This window comes from Mustelus asterias, chromosome 1, assembly GCF_964213995.1.
Source record: "Mustelus asterias chromosome 1, sMusAst1.hap1.1, whole genome shotgun sequence".
NCBI lineage: Eukaryota > Metazoa > Chordata > Chondrichthyes > Carcharhiniformes > Triakidae > Mustelus > Mustelus asterias.
This window is the reverse complement of record NC_135801.1, coordinates 165545457-165564009: the sequence shown is the minus strand read 5'-3', so window position 1 is coordinate 165564009 and position 18553 is coordinate 165545457. Positions and strand designations below refer to the sequence as shown.

Genomic DNA, 18553 nt, shown 5'->3' with positions numbered 1-18553 from the left:
GTTAAGTCCAGGCAACTGAAAACAGATGGAGCTCTGGAGGGATACAGAGAGAGTAGGAAAGAACTCAAACGGGGAGTTAGAAGGGCAAAAAGAGGTCACGAGATGTTCTTGGCAGGCAGGATTAAGGAGAATCCTAAGGCATTCTATTCATACGTTAGGAACAAAAGAGTTGTCAGGGAGAAAATCGGACCTCTCAGGGACAAAGGAGGGGAATTATGCTTAGAACCCAAGGGAATAGGGGAGATCCTAAATGAATACTTTGCATCGGTATTCACGAAGGAGAGGGGCGTGTTAACCGGGAGTGTCTCGGAGGGAGGTGTTGACCCCTTAGAGAAAATCTCCATTACAAGAGAGGAAGTGTTAGGTTTTTTAGGGAACATTAAAACTGACAAAGCCCCAGGGCCTGATGGCATCTATCCTCGACTGCTCAGGGAGCAGTTCCAATTATATTAGTTCCAATTCAAGCAATATTCCTCTTATAGACTTAGACTCCTCTTCAAAATCAGTTAGCAACATGCAGGCTTACATGCTTGCAGTTGGGCTGCCAGTCATTAAGCCTCCAGAACACCTCTGGAGTCAGAGAGAGAGAGACCTATTTCTCCTCGCAGGTCCCAAACAGTAGCCTCCAGAGAGAGAGACCTCTAGCTTCTTTCAGAACCCAGCAGTAATTGCTCGCTTTTCCCTGTGACCTTAGTTCCTCCCCTTAAAGTACATGACTGTCTCTGCCAATCAAAACCCTACTCTGAATCCCAAATAAACAAAAATGCATTAACTCAGGTTAAAACAGGCATATCCCTCACTAAAATCAATCATTAGCCTGTATTCTCAGCATGTGAATTGCCTGATGCACAGCCAAATCGGCAGCATGTAAAGCAGAGCTGAATTTTAAACATACCCCTTATAAGAAAAACAATAAGAATATATTTCTTAAAGGCACAGTATCATCACAATACACTGTTTTATATAGCCATTTTCTTTGCTTCTAATAGTTTCTAATAATGATTGAGAAGCAGTAACACTAAATGCTCTATTCGGAGTCTACAGTTGGGCCTAAAGATATTCTCAAATGGCTCAGTTGATAACTATGAACTGAACTACATGAGACAGTGTGATCCTTGCTCTGCGACCCCCACCATGGCTAATAGGTCTGTGGGGAAAGAATGGCTGCCCTGCAATGGTCGATAGCTTTAATCCCAGCAGTGGCAGGATGAGGCCCTTAGGTGGGTAATAGTTGCCTAACAAAGAGCCTTGATTACCCCACTGAGGGGCAAGCCATCCAGCACCACCCTGCCACTGGTAACATTGTGGCAGGCAAGCTGCCCAAGGGATTTAATGTCACCCTCCCCTCCCTTTAAACCCATTGGCAGGGGAGTTTTCAGTCCTGCCCAGCAGAACAGAATGGAACCACACAGAAATCAACCAGATCTGATCACAATCATGTTTAAAACTCAGTTATACCTTCAAGCTCTTGAACTTTCTTCATGTGGATCTTGAGTTGCTTCTTCAGCTTCTTCTCGTTCTTCTCCTGTTTCTCTACCAGCTCTTTAAGGTCCTAAAACACAAAATTATGGATAAATATGATCTGCTTCAGCGTGTGTTATGGGTAATTATAAATGGAGTTAACCAAAATAGAGCACAAAATGATGGTTCCATAGACCATGGGAATGTCACTCAGGAACACAACTGGTAAAGATTCTATAATTCAATGATCAGCCATGATCAAAATGAATGGCGGAGCAGGCTTGAAGGGCCAAATGGCCTACTCCTGCTTCTAGTTTCTATGTTTATAATACAAGGTTGGAGAAAAACACTAATGTTTCTGTTGGAGTTAACTCCCCTTGCTGGGCATGAAGCAGATTACGCAGTATGGGCCAGGGTGGGGGGGGGGGGGGTAAAAAGAGAATCCCAAAAGAGGTTCTCCCCGGCACAAATCCTGTTTGGACCCACTCGCAATATTCTCCAACCATAACAAGATTCGCGCTTCAGCACGCGGGGTCAGAAAATCAGAAGTTTTGAAGTTTATTTATTAGTGTCACAAGTAAAGCTTACATTACACGGCAATGAAGTTACTGGTCTGGAACAAGCTTCCAGAGGTAGTAGTAGAGGCGGGTACAATTTTGTCTTTTGAAAAGCATTTAGACAGTTACATGAATAAGATGGGTATAGAGGGATATGAGCCAAATGCGGGCAATTGGGACTAGCTTAGGGGTTTTAAAAAAAGGGTGGCATGGACAAGTTGGGCGAAGGACCTGTTTCCATGCTGTAAACCTCTAGGACTCTCTAGGTGAATGTGTAAACTCCACACAGAAAGTGACCCAAGCCAGGAATTAAACCTGGGTCCCCGGCGCTGTGAGGCAGCAGTGCTAACTATTATGCCACCGTGCCTCCCTGGTAAAATGTTGGAGATCGACTGTATGAAATCGAGAGAAGGGTGGAAATTGGAAGCAAAATTGATCAATTTTTCCAGCTCAAGTTGGGAGCATGCTCAGTGCCGATGCCGTCGTCGATGTAACAGAAAAAGAGTCGTGGGAGTGGGTCTGGGTTGGACTGGAACAAGAAATGAACCCCACGTAACCCACAAAAAGACAGGTGTAACTGGAGCCCATGCGGGTATCCATAGCCACACCTTTTATTCAGAAAGATATTCACTGGGATTATGGCCCAAGCTACAAAGTTGCTTGTTTAAACTAACACAAAGCTAACATAAATATACAATACTCTAGACTGTAGTAAAAGGTAAAGTCCCCATAGGCACTGACTGGTGGTGATTTAACCTGAGGATCACCATACCTCAAGCAAGGGGCAAGGTTGAGAAGATGGGCCTTCATCAATAACCTCAGCTGGTACAGGAATTGAACCAGCGCTGTTGGCATCGCTAACCAGTCGTCCAAACAGAGCCAAACGTTCTTAAATGGTAAATATAGGTCTGAATGCCACTGGAAGCGTCAGTGCTGAACCTCTTACCAGATTCTCATTGGTGAGGCGTGTGATCTCTTGTTGCACATTATATTCAATGCGTGCTTCTGGAGACATCTGTAATGTCTGTGTGAGGACCTGCTGCTGTTTTTCCATATCGTCCTTCAGAACCTCGATTTGAGTCCGCATTCTTTCCACCTCTTCGTCATGTTGCCTGATTTGAGCCTGCAACTGTGTCTCCAGAAGCCTGTGACACAATAGCATCAAATTAGAAAATGCCAACTGGTAATATTGATCAAGGGGTTTCTTTCTTAAAACAAAAAAAGAAAAGGTTTCTGATTCATTTTTGAGCGTTTGGGTTACTTAACCTAGGGAACACTAGTTCTTACTTTACACCTAGAAATACACTAATAATTTACTGTATTATAACTAATCCAGAGATGCAGGGTAACGGTCTGGGGACCTGGGCACGAATCCCACCATGGCAGATGGGAAAATTTGAATTCAGTAAAAATCTGGAATTAGAAGTCTAATGGTGTCCGTGAAACAATTGTCGATAGTGACCGTGATTCTCCAGAATTGGGATTAAGTGCCCACACTGACATGAAAACAGGAATGTTTCCCACTGGCGCTAGGAGCATCTGTCAGGTGGGTGAAACCCACCTGGAAGATGCTAATTTATGCATACTGAGCAGCCCACCGGCCAGAGATCAGGGTGTCATTTTTAAAATGTCGTCTGAAATGCCACTCAATGAACGAATAAAAAAAAAAAAATCATAGCTTGGTTACAGTGGAAGAAAGGTTGAACCATCTGCTGTGATTGATTAGTTTTTGTTTGTTTATTCTTTCATGGGATGTGGCCAGTATTTGTTGCCCATCCCTAACTGCCCTTGAAGTGAGAGGTTTGCTAAACCATTTCAGAGGGCAGTTAAGAGTCGACCATATTGCTGAAGATCTGGAGTCACATGTAGGCCAGACAAGGCAAGGATGGCAGATTTCCTTCCCCAGAGCACATTAGTGAACCAGATGAGTTTTTAGGACAATCAGTGGATAAATTCATGGTCACCATTACTAATTCTATATTTCAGATATTATTAATGGAATTTAAATTCTACCAGCTGCCATGATGGGATTTGAACTCATGTCCTTAGAGCATTATTGGCCTAGGCCTTTAGATTACTAGCTCAGAGACATTACCACTGCACCACCATCTCCCCACCTACTCAAAGAGCAGACAAGTTGGGCAAATAAAACATTTTTCAACAGAGCAGTTGATGAACCATTTTGGTGTGTTTCTGCACCATAAAACTGTCATCAGAAGTAGAAACCATTAACAATGTTCTTCCTCTTAAGTATAGGCACTGTAGAACGCCTACTGATATCTTGGTTGAAATCAGCCAAGTAATGACAGCAATCTTATTAACCTAGTTCTACAACCGATGATGCACAAGGCTTTTAAAAATTAGACATCATTAGAGCAGAAAGGGTTGAGGGGAGATTTGACAGAGGTGTTCAAAAACATGAGGGGCCTGGACAAAGTGAATAGGGTGAACTTGTTTCCATTGGCAGAGCAGTAGAGAACTAGAGAACATGACGATTAACAAAGGAACATGCGGAAAGTCTTTTCCTTTTGCTCACAGCAAGTACATCTGGAATGCACTGCCAGTTTGGTGGAGATTGATTCAATTGTGGGATTTTCAAAAGGGAAACAGAAAAGTACTTGAAGGAAAATAATTTGTAGGGCTATGTAGAATAGGTGGGGCATTAGAATTAGCTGGGTTGCTGTTGTAGAGAACGATTATGCTCTTGATATGCCAAAAAGCTCCTCCTGTTCTCTAAATCTAGAATCCTATGAATCTTAGACATTCAAATCTTACAAACATTTCCATAGTTAGTGCTTTCCGGCCATTGTTTTTTATTAAAAAGCCATTAAGCCCTATAGTTAAAGTTCTACAGGTGTTGTTCACGCTACAGTACTTTGCCCAAGTACCATAGACAATTTACATCAACAGGTTACCCTACTGTGACAGGCACTGCAACTAAAACCAATCCTGCTCTTCTCAATATTACCACATTGCAACCTATTTATGGGACAGCCAAGTACTCCTGTTATTCAATTCAGGTCAGTTAGTTCATTTCGACACTAGCAAATGCCTATAGGATTAGAAACATCCTGAAATACTGCACAGTAAATAACCACGTGAACGTCATCTCTTTTGTTTAGTTGGTGGCCAGGCTGAATAACAAAAGTGAGGTGCAATGTTTTCCAGACAACCCGAATGTTTTCAAAAATATAATACCCATTTCTTTTCATAGCACCAGGCAGGTATCAAACTCTTCCCAACACCCTTCCACCTTGTAGATAGTTAAAACAAAGAGCAAACAAAGATTTGACCTGGCAACTTCCTTTAGGCCTTGATAAGCCAGGCCTAGCTCGCCATCTTCATTGAGGTATCGCCAGTCCTCAGCCTGGCTGGAAATGAAGGACAGAAGGAAGGAAGCAGGAACAAAAGAGAGAAAGAAGCAAAAGAGTCATTCAGAAAGAACAAAGACAGTAATAACATAGAAAGCAAGAATTAAATAGAAAACAAGAATAAGTAATGACATTCTCGATTTTTTCCTTTCTCTCTAAAGGATGAAGTACATTGATTTGATTTGTTTTCAAGATGATCTAGGGTCAGGCCTCCAGCTATGAAGATGTGTTCCCCCCCATTTCCTTTCTGCCAAACAGCACTTGCCAACAAAATTCCCTCAATTTTCTTTATGGAGTGTAGAGGTGGTTTAATTGTGCACGGCCTGCAGTGCAGGTTGCTGCCTGTGGCACTAATTACAGAAAACTTGTTTGCCAGTATTTATAAGATTCCAGATACTAAACTCTGTATTCTGCATCTCTAAGACAGAACACCATGGCCGGGATTTTACCATCGTATTGCGCCCATTTTCAGGCGTGACGCAGTCGTAAAGTGGGGCGTAAAGCAATGAGGGCGATTGGTGCCGGTTTTCACGACCGGCGCCATTTTACGAGTGCCGGATTTCTGGCGCAGTCAGCCTCACGCTGAAAATAGGCGAGAGGCAGGTTAATGTAATGAAAATGATTTAAAGAAACATTTACATGTCATTAGCGAGCCCGGCGCTCAATCATCCGGGCTTGCCCCCCTTTATGACCTCGCCGGGAAGGTTTCTCGCCAGCGAGGAATAGACATGCTCCTCATGAACGGGGAGCAATCGACGTGGCCTTGCCGGTGGAACCAGAGGCCATTGAGGCTCTCCGAGGAGACCGAGGGCAAGGGAGGGTGCCCCTTGGGCAGTGCCAGACTGGTAGTCCCAGTCTGGCACTTGGGCAATGTTGACTATCTACCTTATCGATGCCCCTCATTATTTTATAGACCTAAGACACACCTCAGCCTCCTACGCTCCAGAGAAAGAAGTCCCAGTCTATCCAGCCTCTCCTTGTAACTCAAACCGTCAAATCCCAGTAGCATCCCAGCAATTCTTTTCTGCACTCTTTCTAGTTTAATAATATCCTTTCTATAATAGCATGACCACAGTATACCAAGTGTGGCCTTACCAATGTCTTGTGCAACTTCAACAAGACTTCTGTATTCAATGTTCTGACCAATGAAACCAACCATGCCGAATGCCTTCCTCACCACTCTGTCCACCTGTGACTCCACTTTCAAGGAGCTATGAACCTGTACCCCTAGATCTCTTTGTTCTATCACTCTCCCCAACACCTTACCAGTAAGCGCTGACCTGGTTCTATCTACTGAAATACATCACCTAGCATTTGTCTAAATTAAACTCCATCTGCCAATCATCAGCACACTGGCCCAATTGATCAAGATCCCGTTGCAATCCTAGATAACCTTCTTCACTCTCCACTTTGCCACCAATCTTGGTGTCATCTGCAAACTTACTAACCATGTCTCCTAAATTCTCATCCAAATCATTCATATAAATGACAAATAACAGTGGACCAGCACTGATCCCGGAGGCACACGGCTGGTCACAGGCCTCCAGTTTGAAAAACAACCTTCTACAAAACCTGGCTTCTGTCATCAAGCCAATTTTGTATCCAATTGGCTTCCTCACCCTGGATCCCGTGAGATTTAACCTGATGCAACAACCTACCATGAGGTACCTTGTCAAAGGTGTTGCTGAAGTCCATGTAGACGTTATCTGCACTGACCTTCATCTACCTTCTTGGTTACCCCTTCAAAAAAACTCAATCAAATTTGTGAGACATGATTTTCCCCTCACAAAGCCATGCTGACTGTCCCTAATCAGTCCTTGCCTCTCTAAATGCCTATCAGTCCTGTCTCTCGGAATACCTTCTAACAACTTACCCACTACAGAGGTTAGGCTCACTGGCCTGTAATTCCCAGGCTTTTCCCTTCAGTCCTTCTTAAACAAAGGCACAACAATTTCCACCCTCCAATCTTCAGGTACCTTACCTATGGCTGTCGATGATTCAAATATCTCTACCAGGGGACCCGCAATTTCCACCCTAGCCTCCCACAATGTCCTGGGATACACTTCATCAGGTCCCGGATGCGCTTTAAGACTTCCAGCAGCTCCTTCTCTGTTATATGTACACTCCTCAAGACATCACTATTTATTTCCCCAAGTTCCCTAACATCTATGCGTTTCTCAAGAGTGAATACTGATGAGAAATATTCATTTAGGATCTCCTCCATCCCTTGTGGCTCTGCACTTACATGGCCTTGTTGATCCTTAAGAGGTCCTATTCTCTCCCAACTTACTCTTTTGCCCTTTATGTATTTGTAGAAGGTTGCTGAAGAAGATGGGGTCACACGGAGTTGGGGGTAGGGTGTTAGCGTGGATTGGGGATTGGCTATCCGACAGGAAGCAGAGAGTCGGAATAAATGGGTGCTTTTCAGGTTGGCAGATGGTAACTAGTGGCATGCCGCAGGGATCGGTACTGGGGCCTCAACTATTTACCATTTATATAGACGATCTGGAGGAAGGGACTGAGTGTAGGGTAACAAAGTTTGCAGACGACACAAAGATAAGTGGAAAAGTGAATCGTGTGGAGGGCATAGAAGGTCTGCAGAGAGATTTGGACAGGCTGAGTGAGTGGGCGAGGATCTGGCAGATGGAGTATAACATTGACAAATGCGAGGTTATTCACTTTGGAGGAAATAATAGCAAATTGGATTATTATCTAAATGGAAAGAAATTACAACATGCTGCTGTGCAGAGGGACCTGGGAGTCCTTGTGCATGAGACGCAAAAACCCAGTCTGCAGGTGCAACAGGTGATCAAGAAGGCAAATGGGATGTTGGCCTATATCGCAAGGGGGATAGAATATAAAAGCAGAGATGTCTTGCTGCATCTGTACAGGGCATTGGTGAGGCTGCAGCTGGAATACTGTGTGCAGTATTGGTCCCCTTATTTGCAGAAGGATATATTGGCCTTGGAAGGAGTGCAGAGAAGGTTCACCAGGTTGATACCAGAGATGAGGGGTGTTGATTATGAGGAGAGACTGAGCCGATTGGGTTTGTACTCATTGGAATTTAGAAGGCTGAGGGGGAAACTTATAGAGACCTATAAGATAATGAAGGGGCTGGATAGGGTAGAGGTGGAGAGATTCTTTCCACTTAGAAAGGAAGCTAGAACTAGAGGGCACAGCCTCAAAATAAAGGGGGGTCAGTTTAGGACAGAGTTGAGGAGGAACTTCTTCTCTCAGAGGGTGGTGAATCTCTGGAATTCTCTGCCCACTGAAGTGGTGGAGGCTACCTCGTTGAATATGTTTAAATCACGGATAGATGGATTCATGATCGGTAAGGAAATTAGGGGTTATGGGGATCAGGCGGGTAAGTGGAACTGATCCACTTCAGATCAGCCATGATCTTATTGAATGGCGGGGCAGGCTCGAGGGACTAGATGGCCTACTGCTCCTATTTCTTATGTTCTTAGGATTCTTCTTCGCCTTATCTGCCAAAGCAATCTCGTGTCCCCTTTCTGCCCTCCTGATTTCTTTCTTAACTCTACTCCGACACCCTCTATACACTTCGATCCCAGCTGCCTATGCATGTCATATGCCTCCTTCTTCTTCTTCTTGACTAGGGTCTCAATATGCTTGAGCCCCTTGGGACCCAAGGACCCCAGGGTGTCAGACGACAGTGCACCTGGGCACTGACAAGGCACCTGGGCACTGACAAGGCACGTGGCCTGAAGGTGGGCTGAGTAGGGAGTCTGAGGGGGGAAGGGGTCCTGAGTGAGGGGGGAAGGGGTCCTGAGTGGGGGGGGGGGGGGGGGGGGTTGACTGAGTGGGAAGTGGGGTTGAAAGGGGGCCCTGGGTGGTGATGGGCTTGGGTCACATTACGCTCATGCCTGTGTGGTGTGGGAGGCGGACGGAGGGGGTATAACCCATTATTTGTGGGTGGGGCTTGGTGGTGCTCCCCTGATCAGTGGGGGCACAATTTCATTCTTTGAGGGGGAAGAGGGCCTGTGTCTGCGTGTGGAGATCAGGGCACCCTTTACAAATGGGGTCCTGTCTTGGAACATCAGGACTGGCCAGCAGTTTGCTCAAAATGGGCTTATTAGCATCTTTCGGATGGGTGAATCCCACCTGACAGATGCTGCCAACGCCAGTGGGATACACTCCCGTTTTCCCACCGGTGTGGGCAGCTAGCCCCAATTCGGGAAAATTGCAGCCCATGTCTTTGATTTTGCTTTGATTCCTTTAACACCAACAGTAACATTAGTAACTGAGAAACAACCTCAACAGCATCCCAGGGAACATTTTTTCCAAGATTATATACATAAATTCTAACTACAAACCTAAACAGTTTAAGCTTACATTCGTATACTTGGCAAGTCTCACTTAAACCCACAGCACACAAAGGGATGTAAAAGCATGGTAAAGATTCGGTTAGCATGTCTTACAACCATAGGCAACTCGTATTGGCAAAGGCACGAGAGAGGACACGTCCTCGTGCTTACATGTATAATTAATAAGATGAGAAATAATAAACGCCAGGAATAGAATGTTGTCATTTATTGCGAGGGAAATTGAATACAAAAGTAGGCAGGTTATGCTTCAGTAATACTGAGCATTAGTCAGAACACATCTGGAGTACAGTATTGGTCACCTTTTTAAGGAAGGATGTAAATGCATTGAAAGCAGTTCAGAAATGTTTTATAAAACAAAAACCTGGAATGGACTGGTTGTCTTATGAGGAAAGGTTGGACAGGCTAGGCTTCTTTCTGCTGAAGTTTAGAAGAGCAAGAGGCAACACGATTGAAACATACAAGATCCTGAGGGGTCTTGACAGCGGAGAGAGGATGCTTCCTCTTGTGGGAGAATCTAGAACCAGGAGTCGCTGTTTAAAAATAAAATGCTGTCCATTTAAAAAGGGAGATGAGGCAATTCTTTTTCTCTGAGAGTCATGAGCCTTTGGAACTCTCTTCCTGAAAAGACAGTGGAAGCAGAGTCTTTGGATATTTTAAATGTCGAGGTAGATAGATTCTTGGAAAGCAAGGGGGTGACAGGGATAGCAAGATGCAGATTTAAGGATACTACCAGATCAGCTATGATCTTATCGAATGGCTGAGCAGGCTCGAGAGGCTGAATGGCTTTCTTGTACGTTTGTAAATGGAACATTTCTCCACTTTACATCAAGTGATAACAGTGAGAAATCTCACTTCAATTGAAGCGGGGGTTTGAGCAAGGCAAGGTTTACTCCATAATCAATCAAATACATCAGTCAAGCCCTGAAAGGTGAGACCTCTATTGAGTGCACAATCCCACATTAAAACTTTCCGCAATACCAAATGAATAATACATAATATAAATTTGAGGTGAGTTTAACAAGATCAGAAAATCAGCAATGTTGACCAATAGTTGATTAGCTATTTGAATGGCAGCAATACTGGATTTTCCAGCACCCTCCCTTAAAAAGAAATCGGCAACTTTCTAATCCCCATTTGGAAATCTCTTCTTCCTCTTGCAATGGTTCAGTGATAAATAAAGTGTGGCACAAAAATGTCACTCTCTTTGTGTTGTGATCTAATCTCCACTGCGGCAGTGATAAGGATAATTGGAGTACAGGTACTACAATTGGTCATGGCATTGTCAAGAGCGAATATGGGGGAAAAAAAGAATCAGTATGGATTTTTGGTGCAGATTCATTGATTTGAGTTAGAGTGAGTCTCTGTTTCAAGTACTGTACATATTATGAGAAGATTTGCACCATGGTTTAGGAATCCCTGAACTCCAATTCATTTAAGAATTATCACAGCAGTAAAAAGAACCAACATCATCCCATCAGCTGGATCTCTATTCACACTGGGCTACAAAAGGGGCAGTACTGTATTGTAGTACACCAGTGTATTATACTGGTCAGATTTCTGTGGGACATCAGGCCCCAGGCAAATTACTTCAGCTTGTTCCTGTCATGATAAAATAGAAAATTTGTGGAGAGGAGATTTAAATGGGAAATCAACAGAGTGGAGACAGGGAGAAAGGTGTATGGATCAAACAAACATCAGCCTACCTGTTGGTCTCGCATATACCATTGTAAGCCTCAATGACATCATCTCTGTCAGTGTTTTCATTACTATTTATCCACTTGTATTCCTCAGTCACATTGTCCTGCAATGGGAGAAATTAATTACTTATTTGATGTGACCAAACTCACTGAAATTTTCCAACCGAGCAGAAACGTGGGTTGTTTGGCACACAAGAAAGAACACAAAAAATCTATAGACTCAAGAATGCTATAATTAACAGACACTATGGGCAGGATTTTCTTGTGAGCTCTAAGATCCCGCTGTCAGGCTCAAACGGGGGTCGGAGGCCTACACTGTGTGGGAAACAGACACCCACCTGTGATTTTCTCCGTAAAGCCAGAGGAGGAGCTCATCATCCAATTAAGGAAGGTGGGCAGGCTCTCAAAGCTGAAGTGCCAATAGCTGGCCATGGAGCTTGAAAGTAGTAGCCAGACTTGGGGAGAGGGTGGGCTAATGGTAATATTACTCGACATGGCTGGTGAAATTTAAATTCAATTAAAACCCATACAGGGAATTATATTAAAAGAAATTAAATTAAAGACGCTTTATCCAAATGCACAGAACACCCAGAATAAGATGGCAGAAATAGAAATAAATGGTTTAGATCTAATCACCATTACAGAGACCAATATTGTGACAGCCTTCTGTCTCATCAGACAATAATTTGCACCATGGTACCCAGGGTTAAGCATCACCAGGTGTGACTCAGGAGTCTGGTGATAGCATGGCATGATAGCATGGCAGAGTCTGCCACATTTGTTGCAGTGAAAGACAGTGGGCTGAGAAGGTGCACAATTCACTCTTTTATTATGAAGGAAGTTTTAAATATGTACTTAGGAAATCATGGTATGAGCAGACAAAATCAACGTGGTTTTCTGAAAGGAAAATAATGTTTTAACAAATTTATTATAGATTTTTGAGGATGTAACTAGTCAGGTAGATAAAGAGGAATCCAGTAAATGCAGTATACCTAGATTTCGAAAAGACACTTGATAAAGTGCCACACAAAAGATTAACAGGCAAGACAAGGGCCGGTGAAGTTGGGGGCAATATATTAGCATGGATAGAGGATTGGTTAATGGACGGTAAGCAAAGAGTAGGCATCAATGGAACATTTTCAAGTTGGCAGGCTGTGACTAGACCATAAGACCTTTAGACATAGGAGCTGAAATGGGCCATTCAGCCCCATTGAGTCTGCTCCTAGTGCAGTGCTGCAAGGATCAGTACCAAAGCCTCAACTATTTGCAATCTATATACTTGGATGAAAAGACAGAGTAGTATATCTAAGTTTGCTGACGACACAAAACTAGGTGGAAATTGTGAGGATGGTAAATGGAATATAATGTTGGAAAGTGTGAAGTTATTCACTTTGGCTGTAAGAATAGAAAATTCTGAGAACTAAAAGCAGAAAATTAAAAAGTAGAACTTTTCAACAGGTATGATACTTGCAAATATTGCTGTTCAAAGAGATTTGGGTGCATCCATATAAGAAACACGAAGTTAGCTTGCGGATACAGCAGGTCTGGCAGCATCTATAAGGAGAGAAAAGAGCTAACATTTCAAGTCCAGATGATCCTTTGTCAAAGCTGGTCTTTGGCAAGGGGTCATCTGGACTCGAAACGTCAGCTCTTTTCTTTCCTTACAGATGCTGCCAGACCTGCTGAGATTTTCTAGCGTTTTCTCTTTTGGATACAATATTCTGAAGTGGCTCCACAGCCACAGAGAGTAGACACAGGTTGTTCCTGCTGACTGGGAAATCTAAACCACAGGCACAATCTTGGAGGATAATCATTTAGGACTGAGATGAAGAGATTATATTTTACTCCAAGGGTTGTGACTCTTTGGAATTCTCTGTCCGATAAACTTGTGGATTATCCATTGTTGACTACATTTAACAATGGATAGGTAGGTTTTTGATCTCTCGGGGAATAGGAAAAGAGTGTGGGAGAGTAGAGTTGAAGCCCCAGTTCAGGGATGATCTTACTGACTGGTGGAGTGGGTTCAATGGGCTACTCCTGTTTCTATCTCTTGTGTTTGTGGAGGATGCCAAGGCAGGAAAGTGAGAGAGAAGGCATCCCAAAATGGAAAGACCCTCTCCAACTTTTCCAAATGTAAATAAAAAAATATATAGTTTCAGCAGCTGGGCTGTCATTGTGGAGAAGGAGAATCTCTCCACAGGGCAGCATGTGCCTGATACTGACCCAATGCAGACACAGGTATGGCCTCTAACGATGCCCAAATTGCCATCTCCCTTAAAGGCAAAATACTCTCAATGCTGTAATCTGAAGCAAAAACAGAAAATGCTGGAAAATCTCATCAGCTCTAACAGCATTTGAGAAGAGAGAATAGAGCCAACATTTCAAGCCTGGATGACCCTTTGTCAAGGCTGAAATTCAGAAGAAAATGGGAAAGACAGGTGGAAGGAAGAAAAGACAAATTGTTTCAATACAAGGTACATTACCACTCTTCCTGTCACCACCTTCTGTCCAGCCGCATCAACAATTTGCGTTCTCAGCCTGAGCACCTCCTCCTTGCGCACCTCTAGTTCCTCATTGGCCACCCTCAGCTGATCTAGCAATACACTGTACGCATTTTCCACGTCGTTAGTTGGATTCTCCCCGATTGCCCTCTCTGCTATTGTTTTTCTCAGCTCATTGAGTTCATTTTTCAGTTTCTTGTTTTCAGATTCCAACTCTTGTCGCTGTGTGAAGAATTGGAAGGTGTCATTATGCAATAAATGAATTCAATTTGTGTGCAATAATTTACATATTCTGCTAGAGAAACTGAACATTTCAAAACTGAGGATAATAGATATTTGAATTAAATATAAAAATCATAGAATCTATGGCATGGAGGCAGGCCTTTCGGCCCAAACTGGTCATGCCAACCAAAAAGACTATCTGAGCTAACCCCATTTGTCTGCATGTTCATATCCCTCTAAACCTTTCCTACCCATGTATCTGTTCAAATGCCTTTTAAATGTTGTCAATGTCCCTGCCCCAACCACTTCCTCCGGCAGCTCATTCCACGTACTACCCTCTGTGTAAAAAAGTTGCTCCTCAGGTTGCCATTAATTCTTTCCCCTCTTAACTTAAACCTTTATCAAAAACAGAAACTTTCACTAGTTTCAGGATGACATGAACAAAGATGTTACAAAATAGTTAAACTCAGGGTAATGTCCTAGATTCAAGCTTCTTCAACTACTTTATCTTCCTTTATCTTTACCTTCCTTCCATCATAAGGTCAGAAGTGGGGATGTTTGCTGATGATTGCAAAATTTTCAGCACCATTTATGACTCCTCAGATACTGAAGTGGTCCATGCCCAAATGCAACAAGATCTGGACAATATCCAGGCTTGGACTGACAAGTGGAAGTAACAAGTGCCAGGCAATGACTATCTGCAACAAGAGAGGATCTAACCATTGTCCCTTGAGTGACATCACCATTGCTGAATCCACCACTATCAACATCCTGAGGGTTATCAGAAACGGAACTAACTAGCCATATAAATACTGTGGCTACAAGAGCAGGTCAGAGGCCAGCAATCCTGCATTGAGTAACTCACCTCCTAACACCTCAAAGCTTGTCCAACATCTACAAGTTTCAAGTCAGGACTGTGACTGAATACTCTCCACTTGTCTGGATGAGTGCAGCTCTAACTACATTCAAGAAGCTTGAAACCACCCAGCCCAACCACAAACACCACTTTCACCACTGACGCACAGTAGCAGCAGTGTGTACCATTTAAACTCACCAAGGCTCCTTTGACAGCACCTTTCAAACCCATAACCACTACCATCTAAAAGGTCAAGGGGAACAGGAACATGGAAACACCACCACCTGGAAGTTCTCCTCCAAGTCACTCACCATCACGTCACTGTTGCTGGGTCAAAATCCTGGAAATCCCTAACAGCACTGCGGGTTGACCCACAACAATGGATTGTAGCAGTTCAGGAAGCCAGCTCATCACCACCCTCTCAAGGGCAATTATGACCACAATTGCTGGTCAAGCCTGCGACACCCACATTCCATGAATGAATGAATTTTTAAAAAATTGCATTGGGTCATCACAGAGAAAGGGGCCCAAGACCTCCTGGGATTTGCTTCCTACTCTTGGCCGGAAACACGCATTCAATCACCTTACTTATCCCATTTGGCTCATCTCATACCTTTAAACTGTCATAGGCCAAGTCTGCTGCTTGCTCCTTATCCGGGATGCTGTTGTAATCATTGACCTGCACAGAAGGAAGACAAAGCTATTTTTACATACCAACGGGAGGAAAAGTAACCTGGAGAAGAAAAAATACTCACCATTTTCCTAATTTTTTTTCTTGAGAATATTGACTTTGTTTTAGGGTATAAATACAGAGATGGGTCAGCCTTCCTGTACATCACCCTATCCAAGTGGAAATGCTTTATATGTGGCCCTAGTCAGAGTGTTGACAGGTATTTGATGACAAAGGATCAACACAGCTAACACTTTGTCCACCCACATTAGTGGGTATTGATCGACACTGAGTGACTCTCGTAGCTCAAGAATGTCAAAGTTAACTGCAGTCTCACATCTGCTGTTCAACTGATTAAAGGGGCACAGTATAGACCAAGGATTAAATCTAGGATTCTCTATTGTGCACAGTTCCACAATGACAGTGCAGTTAGCTGGATTGCCAAATAAATCACTAGTGATAAGCTTCTCAGTGGGGAAAAAATAATTTTCAATCATTTCTTTCTGAACACCAGTTTCATTCCAATGGGTTTAGATTTCCATGTTCCTTATTGAGAGCAAAAATACTTTTATCCATAGATTATGCATCAATGTTGCATTGAACAGTATGGGGGCACTTCACCTTTATGACACAACTCTCTCTTAATTTTTAGTAGATAAAGTGATTTTTGGCACACATTTGGGGAATTAAGGCCTTCGCATGAGACAGAATACCACTCCATAGTATTTCAGAGTAAATAAAATTCAGGTTTTTTTTGAATGTATGTTAGGGTCTTGGAGAGGAAGCAGGGAAGGTTTACTGGAACGACACCCGGGGTGAGGGAAAAGCAAAATACTACAGATGTGGGGAATTTGAAATGTAAACACAAAATGTCAGAAATACTCAGCAGGTCAGGCAACATCTGTGAAGAGGAACAGAGTTAATGTTTCCAGTTGAGGTTCTGATGAAAAGCCATCTTAACCCATCGGCAAGATTCTCATTTTCTGACTCTCTCAATATTTTGGGCCGTCACCATTTGCACTCATGGCGAACACGGGCACAAAATTGTGGCCAATGTTTCTAACAGCATATTTTGATGACTTTTCAAGGACACTGTCTCCTTCAGCGGCATGTTGCTTTTATAAAATTATCTCAAAGCATGGGACAAATTTCTTCCTGCTGTGCACTTGTTTGGAGATTGTTTTTCTCATTCTCTACCCGTCTCACAAATGAAGGGTGCTGTGTCCATAAACACTGCTCAAGTCCTGGTGATGATGGACAATGAACGATCTCAACCATTTATCATCTGGGCATCAACCAAAATCCAGAGAGGTGAAAGGGAACCTGCGGCAACTATTTTCTTCACTGGTCAATAAGTGATGTGGCCAATTATAGGATCCATTGTGGCTGCCGCAGCTAAAATCAGAGCAGGAATTGAACCTAAAGACTTCAAGGTTTGTATGGCACGATGGCACAGTGGTTAGTACTGCTGCCGCATACTGCCAGGCACCCGGGTTCAACTCTAGCCTCAGGTGACTGTCTGTGTGGCGTTTGTATATTCACCCCATGTCCGCATGGGTTTCCTCCAGGTGCTCCGGTTTCCTCCCACACTCCAAAGATGTATGGATTAGGTTGATGGGTCAAGCTAAATTGCCGTTAGTGGCAGGGGGATTAGCTGGGTAAATACGCAGGATTATAGGGATAGGGCCGAGGTCCTATTGTTGATGCAGGTTTGATGGGCCGAATGGCCTCCATCTGCACTGTAGGGATTCTATAATACATAAGATGGTACATTTCATCCATGAGCTACTGAGGAGGAATTGTTATTGATAAGAAAATCTCCATTATTATTTAATAACAAAAAAGGTTGCCTGTGATATTGTAAATACAGTTAGCGTTGAGGCATGAAGCTTGGTGAATTTTGTATTTTAAAGAGGTCATGCACAACAGTTTCTGAGTTCATTTATTACTGTATCACCTTCTTTGTTTCTGCAGCTTCTTTTCGTTCAACCTCAGCACGCAATGACTTTCTTTCTTGTTCCAGTTCCCGCACTCGTTTCTGCAGCTTCAGGAATATAGTCATATCCATGGCAGCATTCTCCAAGCCTGCTTCCTGTGAAGAAAAAAAGATCTGAAATATACCAAACCAGGCAACTTTCCACCAAAGACCACTTCCTGAATCAGCTGACGAGGATCTGTCATTAAATGTATTGACAAAAGTAGCTATGCATTACACCAAGGTGACTGCACAATACACAGACCTTTCTGCCCATGGCGTCACTAAGCTCATATGAGGCTGTTCATCATTATCAGGTGTGGGGAGCAAGATCTGGTGCTTGTTCATTCATTTCTCTTTCTTTAATTAAAAATTTTGAGTATAGAAGTAAGGATGTCTTGCTGCAGTTATACAGGATGGTGAGGCCACACCTTGAATATTGTGTGCAGTTTTGGTCTCCTAGTCTGAGGAAAGACATTCTTGCTATTGAGGGAGTCCAGCAAAGGTTCACAGACTCAGAAACATAGAAAACTACAGCACAAAACAGGCCCTTTGGCCCCACAAGTTGTGCCGAACATATCCCTACCTTTTAGGCCTACCTATAACCCTCCATCCTATTAAGTCCCATGTACTCATCCAGAAGTCTCTTAAAAGACCCTATTGATTGAGTTTGCCTCCACCACCACTGACGGCAGCCGATTCCACTCGCCCACCACCCTCAGTGAAAAACTTACCCCTGACATCTCCTCTGTACCTACTTCCCAGCACCTTAAACCTGTGTCCTCTCGTAGTAGCCATTTCCACCCTGGGAAAAGCCTCAGAGTCCACCCGATCTATGCCTCTCAACATCTTATATACCTCTATTAGGTCTCCTCTCATCCTACGTCCCTCCAAGGA

General features: G+C 43.4%; 1 protein-coding gene across 1 annotated transcript in view; it reads right to left on the bottom strand.

Moving 5' to 3' along the window:
- Window positions 1-18553, bottom strand: part of myo5b (myosin VB) — a 298879-nt gene that overhangs the window by 25200 nt on the left and 255126 nt on the right. Inside the window, exons 26-31 of the mRNA XM_078222329.1 lie at window positions 17639-17773; window positions 15625-15690; window positions 13916-14155; window positions 11439-11536; window positions 2965-3163; window positions 1459-1552 (exon numbers count right to left, since the gene is read on the bottom strand). Coding sequence (XP_078078455.1) covers window positions 1459-1552; window positions 2965-3163; window positions 11439-11536; window positions 13916-14155; window positions 15625-15690; window positions 17639-17773 — 832 coding nt within the window. The remainder of the gene's footprint in view (window positions 1-1458; window positions 1553-2964; window positions 3164-11438; window positions 11537-13915; window positions 14156-15624; window positions 15691-17638; window positions 17774-18553) is intronic.